Source organism: Anomaloglossus baeobatrachus, chromosome 6, assembly GCF_048569485.1.
Source record: "Anomaloglossus baeobatrachus isolate aAnoBae1 chromosome 6, aAnoBae1.hap1, whole genome shotgun sequence".
NCBI classification, from domain to species: Eukaryota; Metazoa; Chordata; class Amphibia; order Anura; family Aromobatidae; genus Anomaloglossus; species Anomaloglossus baeobatrachus.
In genome coordinates this window covers 561446828-561471135 of record NC_134358.1, presented here as the reverse complement: position 1 = coordinate 561471135, position 24308 = coordinate 561446828, and the positions used below count along the sequence as shown (strand labels likewise).

The 24308-nt window shown below is 46.5% G+C and overlaps 1 protein-coding gene across 1 annotated transcript in view; it reads right to left on the bottom strand.

Annotated features, from left to right (window-relative positions):
• The window catches only part of TSPAN13 (tetraspanin 13), a 30477-nt gene extending 6560 nt beyond the window's left edge, over nt 1-23917 (bottom strand). Inside the window, exons 1-3 of the mRNA XM_075315729.1 lie at nt 23710-23917; nt 6045-6212; nt 90-170 (exon numbers count right to left, since the gene is read on the bottom strand). Of these exons, the coding sequence (XP_075171844.1) occupies nt 90-170; nt 6045-6212; nt 23710-23772 (312 nt within the window). The 5' untranslated portion in view covers nt 23773-23917. The remainder of the gene's footprint in view (nt 1-89; nt 171-6044; nt 6213-23709) is intronic.
• Nucleotides 23918-24308: the final 391 nt, after the last annotated feature.

Below are 24308 nucleotides of genomic sequence, written 5' to 3'. Positions count from 1 at the left end.
TTTAGTCCTCAGATTCGAGGCCACATCTACCGGTGCGTCAGGCGTCACCTCCAGTCGCACCAGTTACTCTATGATGATGGGGTAATTACCTGCTGGTCACGGTTCAAGGCCAGGGAAGCGCACGACACCGAGAACTGGACCACAAACACCAGGAAGAGGATGATCATGTACTGCACGCAACGAGTCAAGGATGTGACCACCATCAATACAGCGACGAGAATTACTGACGACACCCGGGGGAAAGGGAAAGTATGTGCACCCCATCCACTAAGAAGATACCAGACAATCCTGACAGCTGAAGCCATCAGCAACACAACTCTACTGTGCTTGGAGTTTGTTACAATGTATCAGTGCAGGGGACATGTATCAGTCTGGGGTCCGGGCTGGTGGAGTGTTACAATGTATCAGTGCAGGTGACATGTATCAGTCTGGGGTCCGGGCTGGTGGATTGTTACAATGTATCAGTGCAGGTGACATGTATCAGTCTGGGGTCCGGGCTGGTGGAGTGTTACAATGTATCAGTGCAGGTGACATGTGTCAGTCTGGGGTCCGGGCTGGTGGATTGTTACAATGTATCAGTGCAGGTGACATGTATCAGTCTGGGGTCCGGGCTGGTGGAGTGTTACAATGTATCAGTGCAGGTGACATGTATCAGTCTGGGGTCCGGGCTGGTGGAGTGTTACAATGTATCAGTGCAGGTGACAGGTATCAGTCTGGGGTCCGGGCTGGTGGAGTGTTACAATGTATCAGTGCAGGTGACATGTGTCAGTCTGGGGTCCGGGCTGGTGGAGTGTTACAATGTATCAGTGCAGGTGACATGTGTCAGTCTGGGGTCCGGGCTGGTGGAGTGTTACAATGTATCAGTGCAGGTGACATGTATCAGTCTGGGGTCCGGGCTGGTGGGTTGTTACAATGTATCAGTGCAGGTGACATGTATCAGTCTGGGGTCCGGGCTGGTGGATTGTTACAATGTATCAGTGCAGGTGACATGTATCAGTCTGGGGTCCGGGCTGGTGGATTGTTACAATGTATCAGTGCAGGGGACATGTATCAGTCTGGGGTCCGGGCTGGTGGAGTGTTACAATGTATCAGTGCAGGTGACATGTATCAGTCTGGGGTCCGGGCTGGTGGATTGTTACAATGTATCAGTGCAGGTGACATGTATCAGTCTGGGGTCCGGGCTGGTGGATTGTTACAATGTATCAGTGCAGGGGACATGTATCAGTCTGGGGTCCGGGCTGGTGGAGTGTTACAATGTATCAGTGCAGGTGACATGTATCAGTCTGGGGTCCGGGCTGGTGGGTTGTTACAATGTATCAGTGTAGGTGACATGTATCAGTCTGGGGTCCGGGCTGGTGGATTGTTACAATGTATCAGTGCAGGGGACATGTATCAGTCTGGGGTCCGGGCTGGTGGAGTGTTACAATGTATCAGTGCAGGTGACATGTATCAGTCTGGGGTCCGGGCTGGTGGATTGTTACAATGTATCAGTGCAGGTGACATGTGTCAGTCTGGGGTCCGGGCTGGTGGATTGTTACAATGTATCAGTGCAGGTGACATGTATCAGTCTGGGGTCCAGGCTGGTGGAGTGTTACAATGTATCAGTGCAGGTGACATGTATCAGTCTGGGGTCCGGGCTGGTGGAGTGTTACAATGTATCAGTGCAGGTGACATGTATCAGTCTGGGGTCCGGGCTGGTGGATTGTTACAATGTATCAGTGCAGGTGACATGTATCAGTCTGGGGTCCGGGCTGGTGGAGTGTTACAATGTATCAGTGCAGGTGACATGTATCAGTCTGGGGTCCGGGCTGGTGGAGTGTTACAATGTATCAGTGCAGGTGACATGTATCAGTCTGGGGTCCGGGCTGGTGGAGTGTTACAATGTATCAGTGCAGGTGACATGTATCAGTCTGGGGTCCGGGCTGGTGGAGTGTTACAATGTATCAGTCTGGGGTCCGGGCTGGTGGTGGTTTGTTACAATGTATCAGTGCAGGTGACATGTATCAGTCTGGGGTCCGGGCTGGTGAAGTGTTACAATGTATCAGTGCAGGTGACATGTATCAGTCTGGGGTCCGGGCTGGTGGAGTGTTACAATGTATCAGTGCAGGTGACATGTATCAGTCTGGGGTCCGGGCTGGTGGAGTGTTACAATGTATCAGTGCAGGTGACATGTATCAGTCTGGGGTCCGGGCTGGTGGAGTGTTACAATGTATCAGTGCAGGTGACATGTATCAGTCTGGGGTCCGGGCTGGTGGATTGTTACAATGTATCAGTGCAGGTGACATGTATCAGTCTGGGGTCCGGGCTGGTGGATTGTTACAATGTATCAGTGCAGGTGACATGTATCAGTCTGGGGTCCGGGCTGGTGGATTGTTACAATGTATCAGTGCAGGTGGCATGTATCAGTCTGGGGTCCGGGCTGGTGGAGTGTTACAATGTATCAGTGCAGGTGACATGTATCAGTCTGGGGTCCGGGCTGGTGGAGTGTTACAATGTATCAGTGCAGGTGACATGTATCAGTCTGGGGTCCGGGCTGGTGGAGTGTTACAATGTATCAGTGCAGGTGACATGTATCAGTCTGGGGTCCGGGCTGGTGGAGTGTTACAATGTATCAGTGCAGGGGACATGTATCAGTCTGGGGTCCGGGCTGGTGGAGTGTTACAATGTATCAGTGCAGGTGACATGTATCAGTCTGGGGTCCGGGCTGGTGGAGTGTTACAATGTATCAGTGCAGGTGACATGCATCAGTCTGGGGTCCGGGCTGGTGGAGTGTTACAATGTGTCAGTGCAGGTGACATGTATCAGTCTGGGGTCCGGGCTGATGGGTTGTTACAATGTATCAGTGCAGGTGACATGTATCAGTCTGGGGTTAGAGTGGATACGACTGTAACGAGGCCTCAGCTGTGAGAAGTAAGAGCCCTGCGCAGGCTCTCAGCAATGTTTCTATTCACTTACAGCAAGCGTCTAGGCTTCTCATATTTATGGACACTGATTAATTACGCATCATAAATATGTTAATCCTTTCCCTTTTGTCCAATTTTTCAGACATTTCTGGATATATTGGAAAGAACTTTTTAACAGCCCGATGATGCGACCAGTCACACAGTGAACACCTGAGCACCAGGACTAATGGCGGCAGCGGCAGGATACACAGACTTTACTCCTCAGGAGAGAAATGATACGTGACCACCTCGTCTTCTCTATAGCTGCAGTCATTAGGAGGTTAAAGTAGTAGTTCCGGATTAGGAAACCATCAATACCTTGTTACAACAGCGCCACCGATGTCTACAGGATGGGTCTGGAATTGCACCTCAGATCCAATAAAGTAATTTCCAATACCAGACACAACCTGTGCACTAGAGCAGGGTTCCCCAACTCCAGTCCTCAAGGCCCACCAACAGTGCATGTGTTCAGGATTTCCTTAGCATTGCACTGCTGTTGGAACCAGCACCTGGGCATGTAATTACATTAACACCTGTGCAATACTAAGGAAATCCCAAAAACCTGCACTGTTGGTGGGCCTTGAGGCCTGGAGTTGGGGACCTCTGTCCTAGAGCACGATTTCTGGAGAACAGCCATAATTTTTTTAACAGAAGGTTCCAAAATGGACCCCCCCCACCCCCCTTCCAAAACCATCACTTGTACCTGTCCCGTGTCAGAGGAATGCCTGTATCCGCCACATGGCGGCCCCGCGCTGTGTGCTTTGTACCTGCAGCTGCTCCCACTAATCAAACAGGTGAGTCAGGGCCGCACCTCGCGCCCGCACCGCCCGGGGCAGCTACGACACGCCGCACTATACATTGTAACCAGTCACACGTGTTGTAAGTCTCTCTGGGAATTGTTTCTGTAAAAGGTTTATTGTAGCAGATATCGTGGCTTTGTCTGAGCGGGGAACAATATACAGACGCAGAGGGAATATACCGCCACACAGTGCCAAGCGTAGAGGCGAAAAGTAATGCTCAACAACAAGTATGATAAAATGACAAATGTATCACTAGGATATGTCATGAATTTATAATCGATGGCGGAGGGGAGGGGGAGGGCATATCAATTTTGGGACCCCCTACAATCCTAAAAATGAAGGGTCCACAGTGCTCATGTAGCGCTGCATCACATTCTTTGCACAGTGGCGCTGCAGCCAATCAATGAGCTCTAAAAGGAGCGTTTCGTCTACACCAGTGTTTCCCAAACTCCAGTCCTCACAGCCCCCAACAGGTCATGTTTCCAGGATCTCCTTAGCATTGAACAGGTGATTGAATCATTATCAACGCATCACCTGTGCAACAAGGAAATCCCCAAAACATGACCTGTTGGGGGCCGTGAGGACTGGGTATGGGATGCACTGGTCTACACTGAGCTCACCGAGACTGGGGGCAGCACCATGGACAAGCTTTTATAACAAACTGCATCTGAGGATGGAGATTTTCTGAAAAGGAATAACCCCTTGAAGTCCAGAGGTTAAAAAAAAGGAAAAACAAAATAAAAATATGCCTGCAGCCACCACTAGGAAGACCTCATAGCTTTATACAGCCACCACTAGAGGGAGCTCATTACATACAGATTTATGCAGCCACCACTAGAGGGAGCTCATTACATACAGATTTATACAGCCACCACTAGAGGGAGCTCACTACATACAGATTTATACAGCCACCACTAGAGGGAGCTCACTACATACAGATTTATATAGCCACCACTAGAGGAACTCACTACATACAGATTTATACAGCCACCACTAGGAGGAGCCCACTACATACAGATTTATACAGCCACCACTAGAGGGAGCTCACTATATACAGATTTATACATCCACCACTAGAGGGAGCTCACTACATACAGATTTATACAGCCACCACTAGAGGGAGCTCACTACATACAGATTTATACAGCCACCACTAGAGGGAGCTCACTACATACTGATTTATACAGTCACCACTAGAGGGAGCTCACTACATACAGATTTATACAGTCACCACTAGAGGGAGCTCACTACATACAGATTTATACAGCCACCACTAGAGGGAGCTCATTACATACAGATTTATACAGTCACCACTAGAGGGAGCTCACTACATACAGATTTATACAGTCACCACTAGAGGGAGCTCACTACATACAGATTTATACAGTCACCACTAGAGGGAGCTCACTACATACAGATTTATACAGCCTCCACTAGAAGAAGCTCTCTACATACAGATTTATACAGCCACCACTAGAGGAAGCTCTCTACATACAGATTTATACAGCCTCCACTAGAGGAAGCTCTCTACATACAGATTTATACAGCCACCACTAGAGGAAGCTCTCTACATACAGATTTATACAGCCTTCACTAGAGGAAGCTCTCTACATACAGATTTATACAGCCTCCACTAGAGGAAGCTCTCTACATACAGATTTATACAGTCACCACTAGAGGGAGCTCACTGCATACAGATTTATACAGCCACCACCAGGGGGAGCTCACTACATACAGATTTATACAGTCACCACTAGAGGGAGCTCACTACATACAGATTTATACAGTCACCACTAGAGGGAGCTCACTACATACAGATTTATACAGCCACCACTAGAGGGAGCTCACTACATACAGATTTATACAGCCACCACTAGAGGGAGCTCACTACATACAGATTTATACAGCCACCACTAGAGGGAGCTCACTACATACAGATTTATACAGCCACCACCAGGGGGAGCTCACTACATACAGATTTATACAGCCACCACTAGAGGAAGCTCACTACATACAGATTTATACAGCCACCACTAGAGGGAGCTCATAGCAGCTATATAAATCTGAATGCCACAAACTGAATGTTGTGCAGTTAGCTCCCCCTACTGGCGAATGCAGGTATATCTGTTTCAGCTTATTACATTCCCACAGTGCACCCGATCATTGAAAATAGCCTGTAATCTTAAGATTAAGATCAACGCCTTGTTTGCAGAATTTCCTGACATTGCATATATTATAGAAAGTGATGTTATAAAGTTCACACGTGTTATGAAACATATGATTATCAAGCGTGAAAGGATACAAAGAACAGTAACACCTGATGATGTTTAATGGCTCCAATTAACCCTACGAGGGCAATGAGAAACAGGAGGATCCCAACAGCAACGGCGACTCCGACCACTCGCAAGCTGGAGATGAGACCAAATCCGATCCCCCAGGCGGCAATACCAATCAGAAGGAGGCTGACCATCTAGAAAACAAGAGATTATTGTTATGTGTGTGACTGCAGAGGGCACTCCGCTTTTCCAGACTCCTGAATGGCAAATTGACAAGTTACTGTAAAGAAAGGAGGACAGATGTATTCCTGCTTAAAAGGTTTATCCTGCATTCAAAACTCATTCACATGAGGTCCTATTGTTGGGACCCACATTGGATTGTGATCATCGAGTAAATGAAGAGGCACGACCACTCCATGCCAAGTCTATGGGACTGATGAAGACGGTCAACTGTTATACTTCATCTGGTCATCGGTTCCTTCAGAGGGACAGCACATTTATCTAGGTATATATGTAATTTAGGAGTAGAGTTGAGCGGGCTGCCAATAATCCTGGTCTGGCGGATCCGCGGCGGGTTGAGAAAGAATCCGGATCCGATCCGGAATCCGGCCCCATATATGTGAATGGGGAGCGGAACCCGGGACAAGAGACAGACAGACAGACCAAAAAAAAAAAAAAAAAAAAAACGGATCCGGATCGTGCACCCGGAATCCCGCGTCCGGGTCGGACTTGGATCTGCCGCTCAAACCGTGCGGATCCGGATTTTGCCAGTCCGGGTCCGCTCAACACTATTTAGGAGTGAAGGCTGTCATGTACCATCGTACCATCTTAGAAGACCTCAGACAAGAAATTAAATATCTTCCAATAGAACATCTTTTGTTACATTATCATATTAACTTAGGAGTTATAGTAAAATGACTGCAGTTAATAAATGTAACAAAAGTTATAATACGTGTAACTTGTTACATTATAACCACACCTGTTAGATTATTATAACCTCTGATCAGGACAGAGTCATTTGAAACTGTCCTTTGTCCTGAATGACAACGTCCATGACTCGTGGCTCTGACTTCGCACGATGACATCATCATCACGGTGACATCAGCACTGCTCCCCATATAGGTGGAAGCATGCACATTCCTATTAGGAGGACATGCAGAGATCTTAACTATGGAGGGTTTTAAAAACAAGTTTCAGAACTTCCCATTGCACGATCTGACATCCTCTTAGCGATGCACAAACAATGAAATACCAAAGGTTGCAGTGACACGTTCAGCTCTGCTACACCAGATCTGTGCGTTTGCTTAAAGAAAGAAAGTAAAACCTCTATGTTTCCTGCTCTTGCCCAGCGCCCAGTGACAGATTGCTTGGATCACGTACATTACAAGGCTGGAAAGGATGTCCTGCTCCCCTACAGATATTTCCAGAATTTCCTCTGGAACAGGATAAAAGAGGGACCAGAAAACCCGTCAGGTCATAGGACGACCCACAGACGCTGTAATAACAGTCCTACAGCAGAACCTTGCTCATTACTTCCACCTGGTTATGGGTCTCTCGATTCAAAAATCAAAAACATAGTTACTTAGGTTGAAAAGAGCCCCCGCTCCATCTAGTTAAACCGTCCTCCACCAATTCTACATTTTGTTATGAAGTCATTTATAACCCACAATGTTGTGTACTGAGGAATCCTCCAGCCCTGATATAAAGCTGTTATAGTATCTGCCATTACTACCTCTTGTGGTAGTGTATTCCACAGTCTGACTGCTCTAACTGTAAAGAACCCTTTCCTATTTAGCTGCCGGAATCACTTTTATTCCACTCGCAGTGAATGCCCCCTGGTCCTTAGTATTGTCTTCGGAAGAAATAAGTCATGTGCCAGTCCTTTATATTGACCACACATGTATTTATACATATAGATGAGATCTCCTCTGAGACACCTTTTTCCCCCTCATTATACGGGCGGCCTCCATTCCTCCTCATACAGGCGGCCTCCATTACTCATTATACGGGCGGCCTCCATTCCTCCTCATACAGGCGGCCTCCATTCCTTGTAATAATCTAGTTGCCGCCTTTGAACTGACTCTAACTTCTGAATATCTTTTTTAAAATGTGGAGCCCAAAACTGGATCCCATATTCCAGATGTGGCCTTACAAGTGATTTATAGAGGGGTAACAATATGTTGGGATCACGGGATCTAATCTCTCTTTTTATATACACCCTAAAATCTTGTTTGCTTTTGCAGCTGCTGCCTGACATTGAGTGCTGCTGCTCAGCTTACTTGTAATGAGAATCCCCAAGTCCTTCTCCTGTTCTGTAGTCCCGAGTTTACTTCCATTTAATGTATACACAGCTATAGGATTACTCCGTCCTAGGTGCATTACATTTATCAACATTAAATCTCCTCTGACTAGCGTTTGCCCATTCCGACATCTTATCCATATCGTTTTGTAATATTGCACTATCAAAGTCCCTTTTTAATATCCTACATAGTTTGGTGTCATCACAAACTATGTAGGTCTATGTAGTACCATGGTAACATACTACAGACCTTGTGTAGTCTGCAACTGCTGGAATTATTTTTATATAAAATAGATGATAGGGAGGTGGAAGTGGAGTAAGATGAAAACAAAATCAGACTACACATTTGTTGTAGTCTGCACAGGAGCTGTAGACATAGGAGGAACAATCAATATTATTTGTTTCATTGTACATCCACAGAGGCAAATAAATTGCAAACATATAAAACAGCCTTTAAAATTGAAATAACAAACTATACAAGTAATTTTTACTTCTCCTGTTCTACTTTTTATTAATAGGAGGTTTTATCCTCTATTCACAATTTTTTTTATATTATACATATACATTATATATATATTATATATATATATATATATATATATATATATATACACACACACATACATATATATACACATACATATACATACATTATATATATATATATATATATATATATATATATATATATATATATACATATACACACACACATACATATATATATGTATACCCACACGTACACTACACACATAAAAACAAAAAAAAACCAACAAAACAAAAAACGAATTCTGCTTCTACCAAGTCAGAACCAACTGGCTGTGGCTGTGAATGGAGAACATTGACATCTTGATCAGTACAAGGACATCCATCTTTTACGTGTGAAAAGTTGCTTCGAAAAAGTCAAGATTCTATGATTGCAAATCTGTTTCTTTGTGCATTTACTGACACGTTCTCAATTGAAAAATATTTTAAAATCAGAGGCAAATCTCATCTCTGTTGCCATAGAAAGAGCAGATAGTACAAAAATAATTATGCTGAAATAGCATAATCCAGCTCAGAACTGTCCGCTGGGGACAATGGCCGCTTCTGTCTGAACCCGGAATTACAGCCCAATAAAGCAGCAGCTTAGTCACCGTCCTCATTCACAAAGGTCATCGGATGCCGGAGCGGCTGGAAATTCCACATTCTGCACAAAGACCAAACTGATAAAGAAAAAAGTTCTCGTCTGTGATGTTTTTTTGGAAAAGCTGGGTGTCAACGAATGTCACCTTCATCCTCTATCACTCAGCTTTCTAAGGGTCCTGAATGGCAAATTTAAGCTGGTAAAGTATCATTAGACAATTATGTAACACTGCCACGCAAGACTGTAAGAAAGCAGAATGAATAAGTGTGATGGTCATATAGTATATAAAAGTTGAGGTTAGATAGTGATACTAAAAATTAAAAAAAAAAAAACAAAAAAAAAAACCACAAACCAAAAAGTATGTATAAAAGGACATGGTGTGCATATCACTTTAAGGAGTAACTGTCGTTCTCATTTTTATTTCATCAATAGTGCAAATGAATATAAGGGACTTTGTATTACATCTTATCAAAGAAGTCATCTTATCTCTGTCCTTCTGGACTGATCTTTCATTCTCGATTCATGGGTTAAATCTGTGCTCAGTGAAGAGAGACTTTCCGAATACTGAGCGAAGAGATGACAGTTGGTGCTTTGGAAACTCTATGGATATGGGGAGGGGCTAGAGGGCGACAGACATTCTGCTCAAAGTGCTCTTGAAAATACAATAAGGTTATGTGCACGCGTTGCAGAAATTTCTGCGCCAAATCTGCATTTCTTGGCAGGAAAAAGTGCGTTTTTTTTTTTAAAATGAGTTTTCAATGCGTATCCCCCACCCCACATTGCTTCCCATGGTGAAAACGCATAAAGAATTGACATTTTGCAGATTTTTTCTGCCACCAAATCTGCAAGGAAAAAATCCTTTACGTGTGCACTACACTTCAACATTCACATACACTTTGCTAGTATAAGGAATTCCTTGCAGATTTGTGAAAATCTGCAAGCAAAAAAAGCAATAAAAGCGCAACGTGCAACAGCCCAAGGCTGCTTTCACACATCCGGTTTTTGCTGTGCGGCACAATCCGGCAGAAAAAACGCAACTGTTATTTTTTTTTGCCGCCGGTTGCGTTTTTTTCCTCATAGACTTTCATTAGTGCTGGATTGTGCCGCATGGCCTTGGTTCGGTCCGGTTTTTGCCGGATGCGGCATATTTAGCCCATGCGGCGACCGGATGGAACGTTGCCTAGCACTTTTTTTTTATCAGGCAAAAAAAAAGCATCGCACCGCATCCGGCGCTTTTCCAATGCATGCGGCAAAAACCGCATCCGGCCGCCGCATGCGTTTTTTTGCACTGCGCATGCTCAGTAACGTGCCGCAACCGGCAAAAACCGGACGGGCCGCATGTAAAAACTTATGCAAAGGATGCGTTTTTTTCGCCGCATCCGTTGCATAGGTTTTAGAGCCGGATTTAGCCGCACTGCTAAAACCGGAGGTGTGAAAGCAGCCTAAGTTCTCCATAGAATGTTATGAGAACCAACCGTCATCTCCTTTATCAGTAATGGGGGGTGGATATAAGTCTTCACTGAATGCAGATTTTACCTATGAAGCGAGAAGGATTGATCAGTTTAAGGGGAGAAAGAAGCGGATCTCGCTAATAAGATGTATTACATTGTTTTTTTTAATTTTACATGTACTATCGATTTGTGATAAAGATTAAAATGCCATTAAAGAATGGAGATAGGCTATTCCGGGCTTACAACCGCTGGGTATAACATTACTCTACACACAGGATATATATTAGTTTAGGGGGGGGGTCTGGTCTGCGTTTATTTTAGGGGGGGTGTATTTGTTTCAGAATATGATGAAGGGGGACGTGCACCTATTATACATGGCCAGGCTGAGGACAGCGATGGCTAGTAAGGCTGTCGTCACCCAGCTTTCCCACATAATATTATTATTATTATTAATAATAATTTTATTCATTTATATAGCGCTATTACTTCCACAGCGCTTTACATACGATGGCAACACTGTCCCCATTGGGGCTCACAATCTAGAGTCCCTATCTGTATGTCTTTGGAGTGTGGGAGGAAACCGGAGAACCCGGAGGAAACACGGGGAGAATTTACAAACTCCTTGCAGATGGTGTCCTTGGTGGGATTGAACCCAGGACCCCAGTGCTGCAAGACTGCAGTGCTAACCACTGAGCCACCACAAGACTAAAGTGCTAACCACTGAGCCACCGTGCCGCCCACATCCATGAACCGGTGGCCCGGTTATACATCTCTGCAGGAGCGGCTGGATTATTAGGAGACGTTCCACTCCAGAGTCAGAGAGAGATGGGTGATAATGGGATTTGAATGTTGAATGACAGATTGTGGAGAGACCGGGGTCCATCCAGGGGTCTGTGGGATCCACGTTCCCAGGCCCGGCGCTTGCACAGTGCCCCTCCATTCACCATGTGAAATGTGACACCGATACTTAACCCCTTGTCAAAGCCATTTGTGAATGGGTGACTGAATCTTTCAGAGGCATCCACAATGGCTGAATGGTGCAGGCTGTCTCCATGGAAACGACTGCGTGCGCATCCACACAAGGATGATGCCGCGGGCCGGACGGGTGATGTCAATGCTGATACTGTGGGAACAGAGCGGAGGAAAGTGAGGGGAGAATGGAGGAAAACCTTCTCCAGTACAACCAGCTGTAAACAAAAAATGCTGTCACCCGTAGCAACCAGAATGTCACCACAAAGATACTGAAGTCTCCCATAGCAACCAAACTATCACAGAGATGCTAAGTTCACCCATAGCAAACAGAACGTCACCACGAAGATGTTACTGTCTCCCATGGCAACCATCATAGATGCTAAGTTCACCCATAGCAACCAGAATGTCACCACGAAGATGTTACTGTCTCCCATAGCAACAAACCATCACAGATGCTAAGTTCACCCATAGCAACCAGAATGTCACCACAAAAATACTAAAGTCTCCCATAGCAACCAAACTATCAGAGATGCTAAGTTCACCCATAGCAACCAGAACGTCACAACGAAAAGGTTACTGTCTCCCATGGCAACTAACTATCACAGAGATGCTAAGTTCACACATAGCAACCAGAGCAGCACGAAGATGCTAGCGTTTCCCATAGCAATTAATCACAGAGATGCTAGGTTCACATATAGCAACCAGAACGTCACCCTGAAGATATTAGCATCTCCCATAGCAACCAAACTGTCATGATTGATGCTAGTGTTATCCATAGCAACCAGAATATCACCATAGAGATGCTGTACCCATAGCAATCAAAAAGTCACTATAGAGAGGTTAGGGTTACCCGTAAAAAACAATGTCTCCATAGAGATGCAGATGTCACTCATAGCAACCAGAATGTCACAGAGGATAGTTTTCATGCATAGCAACCAGAACATCTGTACAGAGATATCAGTTACAAGTTATTACCGCAAAGTCACCAGACTTCAGGCCATTTAGATAAATTTGCACGGTTTCTCATTAGACGACACTGCTGGTACATGACCCATTGTTGACCATTTTGGGTCCATGTTAGGTAAAAAACACCAGATATAAGGAACTGTTCAGTTATAAAGGTTTACAGCATAAATCAGGTCAGGCGTGAGCGTCACTCGCCAGGGCAGGAGTAATGACACCGCAGCAGGCCTGGCACACGGACATGTCACCATGGGGCGCGATACAGGAGGAGGCGGATTATTTCCTCCTGGTTATCAGATATCAGGTATTTTCCACGCGTCACAGGAGAGGCGACTGCACAAGTGGTGAGCAAACACGGACCAGGAATGCCCCGAAGCGCCAAGGGCCCTCACGTTACAATCACCCAACCGGCCCTAGTGCCCATCCAGTGGTGCCAATAGTATATAATGGCAGAAAGAACAGTACCAACCCCATATTACTGCTGAAATAGTGTCATTACCACGTGGGTCCACAGCAGCCCCGAGCCAAAGCAGCACATGACCAGATATTAGTGTCATAGAACAGCATTAGCAACATCAGTCCTCTGAGCAGTACCTACTGTATACCAGATATATTGCTAGTACGGCAGCTCCATACAACAGTGCCCATCTACACAAGCATACATGATCTGCTGCAAAATTATCAGCCATACATCAGTGTTCAGAAACTAGTACACCAACATAAAATAAGAGCTTATAGTATACAATTCACACTATACAGCAGTGCCCATACATTAATATAGCCAGCCACGAAACTGCAGTGCCCGTACTCATAGCTAGCTATGATAAAGCAGTGCCCATACATTAATATAGCCAGCCACGAAACTGCAGTGCCCGTACACTTATATAGCTAGCTATGATAAAGCAGTGCCCGTACATTAATATAGCCAGCCACGAAACAGCAGTGCCTGTACTCATATAGCTAGCTATGATAAAGCAGTGCCCGTACACTTATATAGCCAGCCATGAAACAGCAGTGCCCGTACACTTATATAGCAAGTCACGATACAGTTTAGTTATAAACGTGTTTCATTGTGTGTATTAGAACACCCACAAAGAAAAAAAGGCCAATAGGACAATTTCATACAAAACCCCAAAATGTGACGGACAAAGTTGATGACACCTTTCCAAAATTGTGGGTAAACAACTTTGTTTCTGTGACGCCCTGGGCAAGCCAGGGGTCACAGGTCATGACACCACCACACCCTACACCCCAGTTAGGAACACCAAGGCTAACCTAAAATCCTTGTTGCCTTCCTCCAGGGGCTGATGTCCACACCAGGGGGTGGGCCAGGTGGTTGGCTCCGCCCACCGAGGAGTTCACAGTCCTGGAGGCGGGAAGAACCAGGCAGATGAGTTTAGGAGGAGGAAGTGGAAGCAGTTAGAGATTAAGTGGAGAGTTCAAAGGGAGAGGAAGGAGAAGGAGAACAGTGAGAGTGGTGACAGAAAAGGTGACAGTTGAGAAAGCCTGAAGTTGGTCTGGGTGTGTGCCCCGGACTGAGAACAGCAAGGTCAGCAGACGGCGGTGACCGTCTGCAGGAGAGGCTGCTTGGAGGTTGCTGGAAGGACCGTGGACGGGTGGTGGCCCGGCGGTACCGGAGCGGTATACGAAGAGCAGTCAGCACCATTGGCAGGGGCCTTTCGGATCCCGGCAAGGCTAGGAGTCGCCGTGAATTTGCCAAATCAGTCAGTGAAGGGGACCTCTGGGTCTCCCAACAGCCAAGTCCCGATTGAAGGCAACAGTCCAACCGTTAGAGAGAGACACCGCCTCCGCCAAGGCACCAGTTTCTCAGGGCCAGCGCCTGCGGGCAAAGAGGGGCTCCTCCGGCTCATATCCAAGTCGGGGAGCGGGTTACCGGTGGGAACCCATCGCTACCATCACCATCTTAGGTGCAGGAAAAGGGATCGTCAACTACTGGGGAAAAGCAACTGCAGCCACGGTGGGAACAGTCTTTCCAGCCGTGTGTTTTACCGAGAACTGTGTCCCTGTCTCAGGCTGAGTGAGTACCACTGTGCCGTAAGGCACAGCGCTGCCCCCGCGTCCCTGCACCCCACCAAGCCCTGCACCGGCCCCGCCATCCCTCATCACTCACCTCATCACTGGGCCCCGGGACAACTACCCCCTACCCACGGAGGGGAGAACTAACAACTCAGCGGCTCCCTGTCACCGCTCCCAGGATCCCCATACAGAGCAGCGGTGGTGTCAACACAATCACCACAACCGTGGGTGGAGTCACGGACAATAAACAATCCCAAAAACCAATCCCTTTTCACTCATGGGCGAGGAGCGCTGCTCGAGTCCCCGGGATCCGGCCCATCGCTCGAGCCACCGAGCAGCAGCAGGCCGCAGCCGGACCCGAGCAGTGGGAGAGCGCGGCGTCCCCTCCTCCGCCCGCGACATTTCAAGCTTGTGATACTCGTTCAAACTCACCTGTGGCCAGTAACAGGTGTGGGCAATATGAAAAAAAAAGCAAAAAAAAAACAACAAAAAACACACAAATCACACCTGAAACCAGATAAAAGGGGAGAAGTTGACTCAATCTTTACATTGTGTGTCTGTGTGTGCCACACTAAGCATGGAGAACAGAAAGAGAAGAGAACCAAAATTGTTGACAAATATCAACAATCTCAAAGTTACAAGTCCATTTCCAGAGATCTTGATGTTCCTTTGTCCACAGTTCACAACATATTCAAAAAGTGTACGGCAGAGAAAAATTGATGACAGATTTCAAAGCAGGATAGTCTGGATGGTGGATAAGCATCAATCAAGGACCAAAGAAATTCAAACCTTCCTGCAGGCTCGGGGGCATCAGTGTCAGTGCAAACTATCTGTCCATATCTGAATGAAATGAAATGCTATGGAGGTGACAAAGGAGGACCTCATTACTGACAGAAATAAAAAGCTAGACTGCAGTTGGCCAAAATGTATGCGAGAAACCAAAATCCTTCTGGGAAAGAATTTCGTGGACAGATGAGACCAAGATGGAGCTTTTTGGTAAAGCACATCATTCTACTGTTTACCGAAAACAGAATGAGCCATACAAAGAAAAGAAAACGGTACCTACAGTCACGTATGGTGGAGGTCATAGATGTTTTGGGCTTGTTTTGGTGCCTTAACTGTGTGCATAAAGGTCCCGTTACACGCTACGATATATCGGGCGATATGTCGTTGGGGTCACGGATTCCATGACGCACATCCGGCATCGTTTGACATATCGTAGCGTGTGACAGCTACGTGCGACTGTGAACGAGCAAAAATACTCACCTTATCGTTGCTCGTTGACACGTCGTTCATTTTCAAAATATCGGTCACATTCCTGGATGCAGGTTGTTCGTCGTTCTTGAGGCAGCACACATCGCTCCGTGTGACACCTCGGGAATGACGAACACAACTTACCTGCGGCCGCTGGCAATGAGGAAGGAAGGAAGGAGGTGGGGGGGATGTTACGTCCCGCTCATCTCCTCCCTCCACTTCTATTGGGCGGCCGCTGCGCGATGTCGCTGTGACGCCGAACGTCCCTCCCCCTTCAGGAAGAGGATGTTCGCCGCCCACAGCGAGGTCTTTAGGGAGGTAAGTGCGTGTGACAGGGGGTTACCGACTGTGCGCCACAAGCAAAAAAATGGCCCATGACGCACAAACAATGGGGGCGGGTGCGATCGCACGATAAATCAACGCGTGTAACGGAGCCTTAATATCATGAAATCTGAAGATTACCAAATGATATTGGATCGTAACATAGTAACTAGTGTCAGAAAGCGGTGTTTGGGTCCTAAGTTATAGGTCTTGAGCAAGACAATTACCCCAAATACTTCAAGAAGACCCAGAAACGGGTGGAAACAAAGCTCTGGAGAGTTCTGAAGTGACAGCAATGAATCTGGATCTAAATCCCATTGACACCTGTGGAGAGATCTTTAAATGGATGTTGGGATAAGACGCCTTTAGATATGAGAGACCTGGAGCAGTTTATAAAGAAGAGTCCGAAATTCCAAGTGAGAGGAATAAGAAGCCTGTGGACGGGTATAGAAAGGAATTGGTTGTTGTCCTCCTCATCACGCTGTTCACATTTTGACATCATGAGATCAAGATGACACCTGACAATAGATCGGCAGTACCGCGCCATCGTGAGGCTTCAAGCAGGATGTTCACAGATGGAAGTAGCCACTGAGCTTAGAGTGTCACAAGCAGGTTGTACAGAGACACAGAGAGACTTAAAGAGTCACAGAAAAGGCAGAGACATCATTTGGCCTTATCCCAAACTGTTGACCGCGTCACTATGAACAATGCCTGTCGGAGCCGGATGGTGAATGCCACGCAACTCCAGTCACATTTAAAAGGAGGTGAGAGGTACCAAGTGTCACATCAGACCATCCAAAACCATTTACATCATAGTGGTCTGCGTGCTAGACGACCTAAAAGGGTACCTGACCCCGCCACCAGGCACAGGCGTCATCTACGTACCTGACCCCGCCACCAGGCACAGGCATCATCTACGTACCTGACCCCGCCACCAGGCACAGGCGTCATCTATGTACCTGACCCCGCCACCAGGCACAGGCGTCATCTACATTAAATGAGGGACCAGTGGCCTCAGTGCTGTTCAGTGATGAGCGCTGATTCACGCTAAAACGATGGCCATCAGAGCAATGTTGGAGGCGTCAAGGAGAGCGCTATGCATCAGCCACGGCATCACCCAGTGTGGGCCGGTGTGTCTAATCAGTACAGAACGACCATACACTGTGAATGGTGCCCTTCTACCGGAATAACATCATTAGTCAAGTCATTGTGCCTCTGCATGAACAACACCGGCCTAATCTCATCTTCATGGAGGACAATGCTCCAGCTCATCGTGGTCACATCATCAGGAAATGGCTGCTGGAGATTGGGGGGTGGGGGTCTCACATGGAGCGGCTGCACTTTCTCCAAACCTGAATCCCATAGAAAACCTATGGGATCAGCTGAGTCGCTGTGTAGAGACCGTAACTCTGTAACCCAGAACCTCAATGACCTGAGGGCCACCCGTCATGAAGAGTGGGATGCCATGCCTCTGCAGACAATAACTCCACTTGTGATCAGCAGGAGGCGCCGCTGTCAGCTGGAATTGATGCTCAAGGAAACATGACAAGTTATTGGGACAGTGACATTTTTTGTAGGGGGTGGAGGGGTGTACTCAACACTGGTGTTGGCTTTTCTTCTAAAAAAAAAAAAAAAAAAAAGTGTGAGATGAGGAAATCACCATTGCCGCTTCTACTTAAATTGCATACTTTCGTGATAAAATGTCACTGTAGCGGGAACCTTTTAGGTTTTACATAAATTTCACCTGAAAAAAAAAAAAAAAAAAAAAAAAAATCACATCTCAACTTTTTGTTAGTATATAGCCTGCCACAATACAGCAGCCGCCATACATACAGTCAGACAATACAGCAGCCCCCCCATACATAGTCAGACAATACAGCAGCAGCCATACATACAGTCAGACAATACAGCAGCAGCCATACATACAGTCAGACAATACAGCAGCACCCAAATATTCTATATATCTCTCCCCGCTATATAGTAGTTTATACAATATCATGTGATTCCTCTCGCACTCCGTCACCGTCACACGACAGACATCATATGACCGGCTGCTCCCAGGTAAACGCTAGGAGGAAGTTTTACTTTCTGACATTTCCACACTTCATCAAAACCTTGAATGGTAAATTCTTTATGCAGTGTCATAGCATGTTAAGTCATTTGTATCATGCAGGACTCTTGGAAAGCTGGGTGACATCTAATGGAGCAAATACGGGGGTTCATCCCCTGCTTTGGTCACGGCACTTCTGTAAGTTTTAGAATTCTCCTGTTACATACTTTTCTCCTGAAATGCTCTGTGCTGCTACATACTCCTCTCCTGAAATGCTCTGTGCTGCTACATACTCCTCTCCTGAAATGCTCTGTGCTGCTGCCTCCCTTGAAATCGCTGCCCCTTCTCCTGCCCTGTTGGACATGTCATTGCCTCATGACAAGCAGTACAATTATCTGCTAAAATACTCTGTGCTGCTGTGACCTTCCATCGTCTCCTTTCTTCTCACGTATGGTCCTGTACATTATCCTATTGGAGAAACCATGATATAAGAAGTCTCCTGAAATACTCTGCTCTGCTGTCACCTTCTACTTTCATCCCCCTATGCGGTGCAGCCTTACTGCAGCTCAGTAGCTGGACAGGTTACTCTCCTTTTCACCATCAGCCTCTGAAATACTCTGTGCTGCTGTGTACAGGCCGATGGTGGTGTAACTAGCCGGGTTACTCCAGTTTTGAATATTTGGGCGCTGGCTATGAGGCTTAAGGCTACAGGTAGTCAGCAGTTTCTTAGCCTTTGGCTAAAGCCACTCGGATCTCTCCAGAACTGGATCAGGAGGGGGTGAAGTGAAGGAGCGGGGTCTCGGCCCTGCTGGGAAGGTTGGGGGGGGGGGGACGACGCTGTGACTATTTGGTACCTATAAATGGCTGATGTAACATATTAGAAGAGATCTGTAATAGAACTGCCCGGAATAGTAAGAACTGAGCCTTTATTCTGCATGGTATAACCTGGCTCTGGATCCAGCAGGTATGGCAGCAATGTCACCAAACAGGACAGACCAGGTCCGCAGCCCGGCGGGGTGCACAGGGACCGCTCACATTCTGCAGAATTCACATCAGAAGAGTCTGCATTTACTGCATATATAATATTATCAAGAATTTAGCCCAGAAAAGCGGCAAAACCGGTGACGGCAAAGCAAATACCCGGCTCCTCCGCCTCGTCCTGAGCAAACACTGCGATCACAGCCTGCCACATGTCATTATTACATCTGGATTATTGCCCCATGACGTGGCCGGGAGAAGATAGCGTTATACCAAGGAATTGCATCATAAGGATCTAGCAGTAGAGCCATGGATCGTATTCTAGGCCCAGATTAAATTATATGTTAATTGTGCCCACCGCCCATTTTACCCAAATCTACACCCCATCTTATTAATTTGGAAGTATAGAGAGGAAAAGTTACATGGAGCCTCTTTGTACTGCTTTTTTTCTTTATTATTCAATTAGTTTTACTCTGTGCCATGCATTGTAATAAATGGAAACCATCAACAAGCTGCTGTTCTACTTCTTGGTACCACTATGTATTACGCCAAGTAGCAATATGTAGAATAATGCCCTGTGCTGCCATACAGTACCCAGTTATGTCAGTTGCTCCCCACTTGGCGGTGCTAGCGGAGCCAGGGCGGATCCGTCTCGCGCGCGCCACACTTGGCGGAGCCAGGGCGGATCCGTCTCGCGCGCGCCACACTTGGCGGAGCCAGGGCGGATCCGTCTCGCGCGCGCCACACTTGGCGGAGCCAGGGCGGATCCGTCTCGCGCGCGCCACACTTGGCGGAGCCAGGGCGGATCCGTCTCAGAAAGTGCATCATGGGGTCCTGCACAAATGGGTTTAGGGTCTGTCAAACTCCATAACACAAACCATAATAAAAATAAGGCTACAACCCCTTTGCCTGCTTGTTGATGGTTTCCAGGCAATAACTGAATACAGTGCAGTTCCTAGATGCTCTAGAACCATTTTCTTCTATTACTGCTCAGGCCGGAGACCTGAGACGAGGACGAAGCCAACCGTGCTCAATTATTCAGGTGAAATACAACCCACCCCACTCTGCTACATCACAGACGATACCAGGCGGAGGGCTGGAAATCACAGGACGCAGGAGGGAGGGCGACGATCGCAGCCGCTGATAGTGAATCTACAGGGAACCAGGCAGAACAGACCCCTATGCGGCGGTCCAGCTAAACTATAGGAGGAGGGGGTGGAAATTTAAAAAGGGTGCGTCAGTACAGAATGACTGTTCAAACCAAGCACAGGCACTTCTGCATCATGGCGGCCAAAGATGTAAGTGCACCTTCCCACCTAATAGAAACAATCAGATGGGAAAGCCCATTTAAAAGGGAACCTGTCAGGTGCAATGTGTCCCCTGGACCACGAGCAGCTCTGGGTGGATATTGCTAATCCCTGCCTAACCGTCCCTGTATACACTAGCATAGATAAAGAGATCTGCAGAAAAAGTATTTCTAAAGATCTTTTACTGTATGCTAATGAGCACGGGGACTAGTCCCCTGGGCGTTGCTTCCCTTGCTAGTCCCCCCCATTAGCATGTTAATGCCCTGGAGTTTTGGTCATGCACACTATGGAGCCAGGACGCGTACACCGAGCTTCATAGTGCGCATGACCGAAACTCCGGGGTCATGTGCACGGAGCCGAAAGAGTGTCGCGCGGCAGAGAGGTGAGTGAGATCATCCTGTGACGCTGCGCATTCATTAGCACGCCCACAAAAAAAAAGAGAAAAAGAATACAACGTACGCACAACAAAAATTAAATCTCAGACTTTGCTGGGGAAGGAAATGCATGCAGTGTGGGGACCAAAACTGCACCCAAAATAACATGAAAAAACGCAGCGTGCGCACAAGGCCTTATATGTCCATCAGTCCATGCAGAGAGTCCACCATGTACTAACACATTGGCTACAATCGGTCCACGTGTGCGTCGCTGCGCACATGGATGAAAGACACCCTAGTCTGAATGAGCCCCAAAAGTAATGAGGCTCCTAATGCCTCCTGCACACAGACTGGTCAGGCCAGGTATTCAGACATGGGGCGTACTCCTCCAGCCCAGAAACTGACGGATAACCAATATCTGCTCTAGGTAATACTGGCCGCACACCTCATGCCCAAATCCTGGCCCAGATATAACGGAGCGCCTAGAAACTTAGGAAATCAGAGTTTTTTTTTTTTTTTTTTTTTGTTTTTTTTTTTACGCCATACAAGTAGAACAAATTTATGATAAGAAGGTGGATGAAAATGGAATCCAACAGATGACATAAAACCTCCAGCTTTTTTTGGGTGTACAAGAATAGAAAACGTTTTCCCCATCAATCTGATTCTCAGACATTTTTGGGACGGGTCCGTTTTTTTATGATCAGTGTGGCATCCATTTTTCTTGTATCAAAAAAAAAAAAAAAAAAAAAAAAAAAAGACAAAAACCATCAAACACACACCCTAAAAATTCTCAGCTTTTCCTGCTAGATAAGGCTCATGCAGATATCTGTGCAAATTGATCCAGTTTTGGACCACAATTCACAGACTGGCCGCGGCTCTCCAGATCGGAGCATGGCAATGACTTCATATATTTCTATGAGGCTGTGACACTGGACGAGAACCACGTCCAAGATCAGACATCTGCATGAGCCCAAATGTGCACCACTGAGGACACATGCACGGAATCCGTCCAGACCCAATTATTGGCCATGGAGAGATTGATACAGACATGTTGATTTTGTTGACACTCATGGATCATGCAGCCATCTATTATTTTTTTTTACTCACTTATATAGCGCTATTAATTACACAGCACTTTACAGACGTCATCATCACTGTCCCCATTGGGGCTCAATCTAAATTCCCTATTACTAAGTCTTTGGAGTGTGGGGAGGAAACACATGCAAACATGGGGAGAACATAAGCTCCTTACAGATGGTGTCCTTGGTGGGATTTGAACCCAGGAAACCAGCGCTACAAGACTGCAATGCTAACCACTGAGCCACCATACAGTGCTAACCACTGAGCCACCAAACAGCCCAATTTCATTCATTCAATCTCAAACCGCAAAGCACAGATTTACCACTGCTCTTCTGACCCAAGCGCCACAGCCTTATTGAAATAGAAGAAGCTTTCATGCTCCAGTCAGGAGATCCACACCACAGCCACTATGTTTGCAAGTAAAACACAGATAGTGGGATCACCTCCATAGATTACAATGGGCACATGTAAAAAAAAAAAAAAAAAAATCACCTCAATGAGGCCTTGAGGCAGAGGCACACTGATGGCAAAAGTAGACAAAACTGACCAAAAAAATAGATTGAAATCAGATCCAAAATATTGAAGAAAAAAACCCCGATCCATCCCCCTCCCCCAGTATGCAAAAAAAAAAACAAAAAAAAAAAAAAAACAAAACAATATCTGAATGAACAGTATAAATCACTGAAGTAACACTGGACTGAGGCAGAGCCATGTGCACAAAGCTGGCAGCACAAGGAGGAGTCTATAGCTCCTTATCAGCCCCTATACACCCCATGTGCCGCCATAGAACGCCTCCATACTGCACCACATTCTCCTTTATCAGCAATCCCATACAGGACTGCATACAGGGCGTGCGGACACACAGTACAGGCCTATAGGCCCTTAGATATCCAAACAATACAGATCCTTAGATGGAAAGACATTGGTTTATATAAGCAATGAGTCTGGAAACAATAGACAAAACATAAATGGATACAATGTATCAAGTACAAACAACAGAGATACATAAACACTGGAAACTGATAGTGCTGGTGTAATGCTGAAATTGCTAGTCATACATGCAGTATATAGGTGTATGCTGTATACACAGATGAGATATATATATATATATATATATATATATATATATATATATATATATATACACACACACATTGGAGTAGGAGCAGTTTATGGACCATGACAGAAGCCCCTCATCTCCTGCACCAGGGATCTGAGCTAAAAATACCAGGCTGGTAACAATATCCTGTATATCAAGCAGGATATTGATCTGCCTCTGATGTAACCCAATCCAGGCAGAGGCTGGGACCTGCCCCACAGTGATGCATGGAGGAGGCAGGTGCAGAGCAGGAGACTAGGGCCATGGTGCTAGCCCTAACCCCACCAGGGCCATGGTGCTAGAACTAACCCCACCAGGGCCATGGTGCTGGCAGTAACCCCACCATCTCTATGTGAGGAGGGGGGGACCCCAATACTTACAATATACAGCAGGTTGAGGACACACAAGGAGTTCTTGGAGCAGGTGAAGCCTCCACACACCATGTTGGCTGCTTGCAAGTTTCTGTCTCCCTGTGTGCTGGTCCTGGGGCAGCAGAGGGAGGACAGGTCTGCGGAGCTGTGGGATGCGACAGCTGTGACCAATGTCTCCCCACCTCTTGTCTTAGGTGGAGAATAAAGGAGGAGGGTGGTTCTTTCTCTTACATATAGACCTATTATAACAGCCGGCTGCGGGGGAAGTGCGCCCTCTGCCGGCCACAGCGGAAAATGCGCCCTCTACTGCCAGTGAATCACTTGTTACAATGTAACCCAGGTGACTCCTTCCTTTATGTCCAGAATCGAATGCAATTGCTGCACTTTAGTTTATGCAAGCATTTTATGTAATTGTTGCATTCATTAGGGCTTGCAAAAATCCATGCACACAGGGGGCGCAACTATAATAGGGGCAGGGGCTGCAATCGCACAGGTAAAAGGTAATGTTGCTCCATATAAGAGACTATTACTATAAGGGTATGTGCGCACGTTGCTTTTTACCTGCTTTTTTGCTGCTTTTTCTTCTGCGCTGTTTAATGCCAAAATGG